The sequence below is a fragment of the Engraulis encrasicolus genome, chromosome 1, assembly GCF_034702125.1.
Source record: "Engraulis encrasicolus isolate BLACKSEA-1 chromosome 1, IST_EnEncr_1.0, whole genome shotgun sequence".
NCBI lineage: Eukaryota > Metazoa > Chordata > Actinopteri > Clupeiformes > Engraulidae > Engraulis > Engraulis encrasicolus.
In genome coordinates this window covers 14,337,508-14,347,507 of record NC_085857.1, presented here as the reverse complement: position 1 = coordinate 14,347,507, position 10,000 = coordinate 14,337,508, and the positions used below count along the sequence as shown (strand labels likewise).

The window sequence follows — 10,000 nt, the reverse complement described above, 5'->3', positions numbered from 1 at the left end:
TAGTTTTACAAGATGGTAATTCTTACCCTGAGTCCAGTGTAGAGGTCTGTCCTCGTCGTGAGCGGAGGCTTCGGGTGAGTTCGGGGGATAGCTCCAGCACCTGCTTGGCCTGCTCAGCCTCACTCAGGGAGCTCAGAGACGGGGCGCTCTGGTCTGGAAAAACAAACATGCAGAGACAGAAACGTTAGCATGCATTAATAGCCAAAAATATGATCGTGGTAACTTGCTTCGGTAACACTTGACGGCGGTGTCATATGCATGTCATTACAGTGTCATAACAGTGTCATGGCACAGTTATGCACGTGTCATAAAAACAACATCATCAGGATTTTTCTAATTTCAAATATTTTTTCTAAAAAAAAAAATCTTACTGACAGGTTAGGGTTAGGGATTGTTTTGGTCTGGGAACAGCTAGTTTTCTTTCAATCATTATATGAATTTGATAGCCTAGCAACCAACTGGAAAAGGTATTTCTCAAAAATATGTCTTTAATGACAGGTTAAGGTTAGGGAATGTTTTGGTCAGGGCACAACTTAAATTGCTATAGCATTATTTTGTTTAGGATTAGCATTTGGTATATATTTTCTAATGATAGAGTTAACACAGTGCTGTGGTAATAGCCTATAGAAAGCACTTCCGTGTGCCCATCACCTAAAACAATTTCGTGTCCAGGAGCATGGAAAACAATTCCGTGTCCAGGAGCACGGAATTTTGGCAAAATCCGTGCTCCTGGACACGGATTTCATGTCCTTAAAATCCGTGTCCAGGATCACGGAATTTTTGGAGATCAGGCTGCATAAAAATTATGTCCATATCATAAACATTTTATGAATGTTGGCCTTAAGTGACATTCGGTTATGGCAAAGACCGTAAGGTTGTCTTGATGTCACTTAATGTCACTTCAGGCCAACAGTCATAAAATGTTTATGACATGGACATAATGTTTATGACTTATCTATGACTTTGTCATGACACTGTTATGACACTGTAATGACATGAATATGACACCAGCGTCAAGTAAAATGTTACCCTTGCTGCAATAGCCAATGGGTGGTATGACATCAGTATTTCTATCAAGGCTAAGATTATGGCTTGAACAGCAATTTGACAATATGTATGGTTCATATGTTAGTTGTTGACCAAACAGGGTACCCACGTATAGAAAGGCTACAGTGAAATGAAATGAAGTTTAACATCTAAGCAGATGTTGATCTAATCGTTAGCATTGTTGCATTAGGGTTTAGACTTGTAGACTACATGACATTGAATTAAGGTTCATGTGTTAGGTGCTGACTGAATGTGGAATATATAGGTTAGCATAAAATACATTACTTAGCTGGTCTATCTATACTCTATGTGGATCGTTCACATCCACATCTATATATACAACCTTGGAATTGGGTTGGAAACAAACTCACACGATGCATTGCATCACTGCTTAAAGTCACATTGCCTTAGTGTCTAAGTTAGGAGCTCATTTGTTGTGGCACAAGACTGTTTTAGGACAAGGATTAGGAATCTCGAGACACGGCAGAATGAGAGTGTTTTGGTGCCAAGTGTCAGCAAGAGCATATATCCGAGCAGGGATGCGGACAGGGGGGGGGTCAAAAAGGGTCAGTTGGCCCAGGGATAGAAGGGGCCCAGAATTGGGTTCTCATTACATGGAACAGTATGTAAGCCTTTTGGGTGTGGGGCCCTTTCAGACGACTTTCTCCCGGGCCTACGCAGGACTGACAGCGGCCCTGTATCCGAGTATAAAACGGATCAAGAACCTTCAGGGCTAAAGGCCTACCGCGTTGCATTATACATGGCAGAAGAAGGGTGACAGGAGGGTTAAAAAGGTTCTGTGCTTTTGCCTCAACTCTTACACAAAAAACGCCAAGAAAAACCACCAACCCAGATTCTGTGAATGTATTTTTAAAAATTCAGAGCTGGAGGCAACGCGAGGATTGTTTTAGCACACCCTCGTTCCGTTCGTCTGTTCTGTTCAGGCGGAATGGAGCGACACTGAAGAATAGTTACGCGAGCTTACACGCTCCTAGCCTCGAGCTCACAGAGTCTGTATATGTGTATGTGTGTGTGTGTGTGTGTGTGTGTGTGTGTGTGTGTGTGTGTGTGTGTGTGTGTGTGTGTGTGTGTGTGTGTGTGTGAGAGTGTGAGTGTGAGTGTGTACGCGAACCGCAGCACTGTATCCGTGTAAGCAACACTGCAAAGTTAAAAAAAACAAAGTCTGCTTGTATCGCCTGAAGGAGCTAGAGGTGGCGTGATAATCTGGCTTTGCCAACACAATTCAGGGCTGAAAAAAATAGTCAATCTTGTTAAGCCCTTAGGCGGGGGGTGCGACTAAGACGTGAAATGAGGCAGGGAAAACAAGGAAAAAGTATTGGCATAGCTTTTGCTTTCAAAAAATGATATAAACCATGTGATTCTGGAAAACATCTGTCTCTTTTGACAACAACTCGATAGAACAAACATGCTTGGCTACTTTCCTGGATTAAACTTTCCAAAACCCAGAACTGTTTTTCCCTGGAGGAGATCTTTGTTGAAGATCGCGCCAGTACAGTGCTAGACTAAGCAGAAATGCAACCTCGTCGTCATTCCAATATGATACACTGCCTAGTGCTAAAACATGTAAACTCGTGAATATGGTCTAATAAATTAGAACTAAAAATAGAGCAAATGTGCGTCAGTTTAACATATAGTTTTATTCGGTTATTGACTGTGGCATGAATACACATATTAGGAGTAGAGCACTAATGAATAAGCTTTTGGCGGCAATGCTCTGAATGAATATTGTAAGACTCAACATTGTATTACTGAAGTTATTGTTCTAGAATGACTATGACCAGCGAGGCTCTATGTTATTGTTCTAGAATGAGGATGCAGTGAGGTTCTACGTTATTGTTCTAGAATGATGATGCCCAAGCAGGCTCTATGTTATTGTTCTAGAATGACGATGCCTAGCGAGGATCTAGGTTAGTGCTAGTAAATAGGACTGATTGTCTAGCTAGGATTAAGTTAGCTATTTCTGTACTTTATCTCTGCAATTCACCTAAGAAAAATCTTTTTTCAAGTTTCAGCTGTTTGATTGTCTTTTCTAGATCAAAACCTGGAAGGGTGAGAAATCACAGACAAATAAACCATTAACAAGACGATGCAAACACAAGAGAGTCAAAATAGCTTTTAACCCCCTGAGATTGATGTGGGCGCACACATACGCACGCACATATGCACGCACATATGCCCTCGCACACGCACGCACACACATACACAGAAAGCATCTTATCTGTGTTGACATAGAGGTGTCAAACGTATCAGTTCTTAAGCTACTATTTACCAACAGCTTCTCTCTTTCCTCTTTCTTTCTCAGTCTCTCATCTTTCCGCCCGTCCCTCTCAAACTCTTTCTCACTTTCCTCTCTTTCTCCATCCTGCATTAATCCCACCATTCTACCTCTTTACACGCTTCACTCGTCCTCATTCTAACTCACCCTCTCTCACCCCCCCATAAAGCAACCATTTACCAGCAGCTTTTCTATGTTTCTGTCTTTCCACTCTTCCCCCTCTCATCCTCTCTGTCCTCCCCTTCTCCACCCTTTCACCCCTCTCTCCTGTTCTCATCTTCTCTCCCTTCATTGCCCTCTCTCATCTTCTCTCCATCCCCCTCTCCCTGCTCTCCATCCCGCTAACTCCCCTTCTTTCCACCTTTTCCTCCCTCTCTCCCTCTCTCTCTCTCTCTCTCTCTCTCTCTCTCTCTCTCTCCCTCTCCCATGTCCCTTTCTCATCTTCTCTCACTCCTCTCCATCCGTCTCCATCCCCCTGTTCTGGGCAGAAGGGGAACTCACACCTCTGCTCAGGGTTAATGATGGCAACCATAGCTTCTGTTCACACCCTATTATCAAACACCATGGTGATAATCTTCACACACACGCACGCACGCACGCATACCAATATGCATACAGCGAGTCAAAAATACACACAGGCCAAATTAGAAAGACAGAGAGAGAGAGAGAGTGAGTGAGTGAGTGAGTGAGTGAGTGAGTGAGTGAGTGAGTGAGTGAGTGAGTGAGTGAGTGAGTGAGTGAGTGAGTGAGTGAGTGAGTGAGTGAGTGAGTGAGTGAGTGAGAGAGAGAGAGAGAGAGAGAGAGAGTGAGTGAGTGAGTGAGTGAGTGAGTGAGTGAGTGAGTGAGTGAGAGAGAGAGAGAGAGAGAGAGAGAATCTGACCGAAAGACAGACAGACAGACAGACAGAAGGGGATAAACACATACACTTGCAGTACACACACGTACAAAAACCCCACCAAAGACATTGACAGAAATACATGTATATTACCTTCCAACAAGAGAGCATTGGACAGCTCTGAAGAAGAAGGGGAGGGAAATAAAATAAAAAGAAATAAAATAAAAAAGGAAAAGAAAAGTAGAAAAGGAAACACAGGAGGTAGAAGAGAAAATAGTGAATATCTCTCCACAGATATTTATCTATATAGCTCAAAGATGGTCATATGCAGATAGCTCATAAGTGGATGATGGAGAATGAGGTTGTATACTGTACTGCAACACAGCCTTAAGAAGCTTGCCCGTACACACACGCACGCACGCACGCACGCACGCACACACAAGCACACACGCTCTTGCCAAAGCATTGCAAATGCGACCAGTTACCTCCTTCAAGACTGTGAGACGTCACGTTGTCATGTGTAATTTCTTTCATTTCAAAGAATGTTTTTCTTTCTCTTTTTAGTAAGGATTAATTATGTGTTTTAGATCTTTCTACAACACTAATCCCATTATGTTCTCATGGTCTTGGCCCATGAAAGCTGCTCGCATATTATATAGCCTTTAATACACTTACACACACACACACACACACACACAATAGACTTACGATACACACACACAGACACACACTACATGCACGCACTGCACTGCATACGCACAAACACACACACACATGTGCATACACGCACGCACGCACGCGTGCACACACACACACACACACGCATACATGCATGCAAATACGCACACAAACGTGTGCATACACACGCAAAGACTATGAACAGCCGATGGATCCAATAAGCTCCCCTAAAGGCTATATAGAATTTGCATGATGAAGCCTCTTATATAAAAAGCTTAGGAACTGACGTTGCCTCCGGGCCTGCTACCAGTAACCCCCTGAGGCAACACATAACAGACTCAACAGTGTGGGCATGCTATGAGCACACAGACAGGCGCACGCACACATGCACACATGCACACATGCACACATGCACACATGCACACATGCACACGCAGACACACACACACACACACACACACACACACACACACACACACACACACACACACACACACACACACACACACACACACACACACACACACACACAGTAACAGACTCTTGAGAGTTGTATGTGGAACTGAAGCAAGGTAGAAAGCACAGACACACACGCGCACACACACACACACACACACACACACACGCACGCACACGCGCACACACACACACACACACACACACACACACACACACAAGTTGCAAGTAGTAGCCCCCCTAGGGAAATAATGATGAGCAGCAGCTGTATAAGTAAGGCAGCAATATGATCTGAAAGCCATCTTAGCACTGGGACTAAAAACATCTCCCTGGAGAACGCATGCACGCACGCATGTGCACGCACGCTAACACACGCTAACACACGCTAACACACGCTAACACACACACACACGCTAACACACACACACACGCTAACACACACGCTAACACACACACACACACACACACACACACACACACACACACACACACACACACACACACACACACACACACACACACACACACACACACACACACACACACACACACACACACACACACACACACGCGCGCGCGCGCGCGCACGCAATTAAAAAACATATGTAGGCCTATGCATCGTTTTGCCCTGATGAAGACTGATTGTAGTCGAAACGCGTAGGCGTTATCCATTAAAATAAAGGATTTTTTACTTTTTTCACTAAGATCAGTGTGCCTCGGATCATTCTGACTACCACTTTCAACAAGGAACCTTCTTTTTGAACCTTCACATTTTGGAGATAGTCACAAGCCAATTACTGATGCATATGTATGCACACACACACACACACACACACACACACACACACACACACACACACACACACACACACACACACACACACACACACACACACACACACACACACACACACACACGCACAATTAAAAAAGCATATGTATGCATTTTGCACCGATGGCACTCAGCAGGCGTGCAGCAAGGCAGGAAGTCAGCAGAGCAGCTGGGGACAAATTGACGTCTTGAAGCTGCACGAAGATAATGCACATATACATGGATGTGTATCCCGTGGGGGGGAGAGAAAACGTGTATATGTAATACGCCTCGACATGTTTCACGCTGTGCGATGGGGTGATGGAGGAAAATAACAGTATGGCTCGTGTCACACGTTGTGTGTGTGTGTGTGACACCATTGCCTCGGGACTCTACAAAGAAGAAGGTTTCGGAGACTTGGTCATAACACCTTCTCAAAGTCTGTACGGTAAATGACGTGGGTTTTCAGCTATCCTCCACCAAGTGTAATGAATAATATGTGCTAGAAACAGTTAGGTGAGGAAAGGGAGAGAATAACGGTATGGCTTGTGTCACACGTTGTGCGTTGATATGGCGCTGACTGAGACACTGGTAGCACCAGCTCGAAGTGTAACAAATAGAAGTATGTGCTGGAAAAAGACATTGGCTTAACAAAGTCTCCCCACCTCCACCAAGTGTAATGAATATTATGTGCTAAAAAATGACGCAGGTGATACCTGCTCTAAGTGTAAGTGAAAAGTATAGCTCGCTGGAAAAATATATTGGTTTAGAATATAGTCACACCTCTAACAAGAGAGTTTAATGAAAAGTAGCATGCGCTTGAAAAAAACATGGTCACACTTTCTCAGAGTGAAGCGGAGAATTTTGCGCTGGAAACATCACTGATGTAGTCACACACTCACCAAGTCTAATAAGAAGAAGTATGTACTCAAAATGGCAAAAACCTCCTCAAAGTATATTGTAAGCACTGAAATGTACGCTGTAATGGCGAATGTTACCAAACGCCATAGAGGATGGTAGTAAGTTTGTCCCCGACACGCAGTCCAAGTAAAGCACTCGCAGAGAGAAGAAAATAAAGTTCTTGGATTCAATTTAATTTCCTCAATCCGGTTTTCTTTCCAGAGTTATAGAACAAAAGCATGCAGTTGAACATAAAGGTTCGTATTACAGCGTTCTGCTCTATTCTAAAGTTCTGCGGTCTAAAAACGTTTTCCTCTTACGGCCATCCCACCAAGACAATGAACAATCACTAATTTAAAGTGCAAGCTTCGCGCACCTGCTCGTCTAAGGAGGATGGCAAGCAATCAGGGAAAGGCCTTCAGGTGCAGGGCAAAATACAACAGTCAACTAAAGGTAAGTAATAAGGTAAGTATGAAAACACAAATCAAAAACATAAAAACTATAAATATTTAACCAACATAAAATCATTTTTTTCTTCACAGTTTCTTTTTTCAGGTTTACCAGCTACATAATGGAGATCTACACACATCACAGATATGGCTCCGACATACGCAATGGACAGTAGTAGGGGCTCAAATTGCATTGAGTGTGGAGGTGCAATTGAGACAAATTCCTTATCGCACCATTTTCCTCTTTGTATGTAGAGAAATGTGTCACACATATGACTTCCACACACAAGAGCCTACATAAAACAAATGGCACTGTATTAAAGACAATTAAATGTAATGAATAGTAGTGTTCTGAGCTCGAATTGCTTATAGAGCTGTGTTTGACAAATTCCTGATCTAACATGATTTTTTTCGCACTCACATGACTTACATACACGAGAGCCTAAAGAACATATGGCACTGTATTAAAGACAATTAAGTGTAATGGATAGTAGTGTTCTGAGCTCAACTTGCTTATAAAGCTGTGTTTGTGCGACAAATTCATGATCTAACGTGATTTTTTTCGCACTGCATGCACAGAACTGTGTCACTCACATGACTTACATACACGAGAGCCTAAAGAACATATGGCACTGTATTAAAGACAATTAAGTGTGAGGGATAGAAATGCTATATGTGCTCAAAATGACGAGTATAGAGCAGCGTTGGTGACAAATTCCTGATCTAATGTGATTTTTTTCGCACTGCATGCACAGAAATGTGGCACACAAATTACTTCATACACGCAAGCATAAATAAAACATATGGTATTAGAAGCAATAAAGTGCTTGGCTTTGTACTTTGCTTCCTGGCCTGCCATCGTATTAAATTGCACACGTGTGCAAAGTCTCTCTTTCAAACACCTGCAGCGCTTCAACATGCTTGATCTTCTGTGTCATTAAACACAGAAAGCTCTCACTGTCGTCGGCTTAAAATAGACCACGAATTTTAGGCGCAATTAGCGTCTCGTTAAACAGAAGCGCTCACATGACGATAATAGACGAGGGAGAGTTAGCGTGCTAGTTGGGAGGGGCGCTGGTCGGATTTTACATGCAATCACACCCATCTACTTTAGGGTTGTTAGCAAAAGGAGTTCTGCCCCTTTCTTTCTGTCCATTTCTATCTATCTATCTATCTATCTATCTATCTATCTATCTATCTATCTATCTATCTATCTATCTATCTATCTATCTATCTATCTATCTATCTATCTATCTATCTATCTATCTATCTATCTATCTATCTATCTATCTATCTATCTATCTATCTATCTATCATCAGGAGGTCAAGGTGTCATTGGGAGGCTTATGATGAGGTCAAGGGGTTGTTTGTTGATAAAAAGTTGACAGCCATTGATCTAGTGAGTTAGTAGGGAAGGGCTCAGGTCGTATTCACATCTGGATTTCTTTCTCTCTTATTCTTTCTTTCTATCTCTTTCTTTCTTTCTCTCCATTTGTCTCTTCCCATCTTCCTTTTTATCTCTTCGCCCACATTTAAGGTTCACAGCGCCAACAGTCTATCGGTTTTATCTCTCACTCTCTTTTACTGTCTCTGTCTCTTTCTTCTTCGCTCTCTCTCTGTCTCTCTCTCTCTCCTTTAAAAATACACTCTCTCCACTGTGGTCTAGCTTGTTCCTGGTGAGTGGTTTCCTCTGTGGGGCTTTGAGATTGCGTTCGTGTCTCTCGCTGTATTGACACAAACAAACAGCGGTGTGCCTGAGCTGAGTCGAACAGGAGACTGCGGGAGGGGAGAACAAGGCATGCACCGAGAACAAAGGGCCCTGCTCCCTCACATAACAAAGGGCCCCGCTCCCTCACATAACAACAGTGACTCAGCTCACTCTCATTCGCACACACGAGCGGGCGCGCACAAACACACACACTCAGATCTGTCTTTCCTTCTCGCGCACACACTCACCAACAACACCCACACGCGCATGCGCACACGCACACACACGCACACACACACACACAGTTATGCACGCAACGCACACACTCTCTGATCTGTCTTTCTTCCTCGCACACGCACACACAATCACCAACAAGTGCACGCACGCACGCACACACACACACACACGCAAACTCACACACACACACACACACACACACACACACACACACACACACACACACACACACACACACACACACACACACACACACACACACACATACACAGTTATGCACACATAGACACACACTCTCTGATCTGTCTTTCTTCCTCGCACACGCACACACACTCACCAAGAAGTGCACGCACGCATGCACGCACGCACGCACGCACGCACGCACACACCTTTCTTTCCAACACACATGCACATACACTTCTTACAACTCACACACTTCCAAACAAGCATACTACAGCACATGCCCATTGGCTGACGAGCCTGTAGCCTGAGCGAGCGAGCAAATTGGCTCTTATTGGCTTCTGCACTTGTGATAAAGACGGCAGCATAAAGAAAACGACCCTACAGGCACTCACTTTGCCAA

The 10,000-nt window shown here is 43.6% G+C and overlaps 1 protein-coding gene across 2 annotated transcripts in view; it reads right to left on the bottom strand.

Moving 5' to 3' along the window:
* Window positions 1–10,000, bottom strand: part of LOC134448157 (signal-induced proliferation-associated 1-like protein 2) — a 202,612-nt gene that overhangs the window by 12,283 nt on the left and 180,329 nt on the right. For both annotated transcript variants that reach the window (XM_063197918.1, XM_063197919.1), the window contains one exon: window positions 27–153. In XM_063197918.1, coding sequence (XP_063053988.1) covers window positions 27–153 — 127 coding nt within the window. The remainder of the gene's footprint in view (window positions 1–26; window positions 154–10,000) is intronic.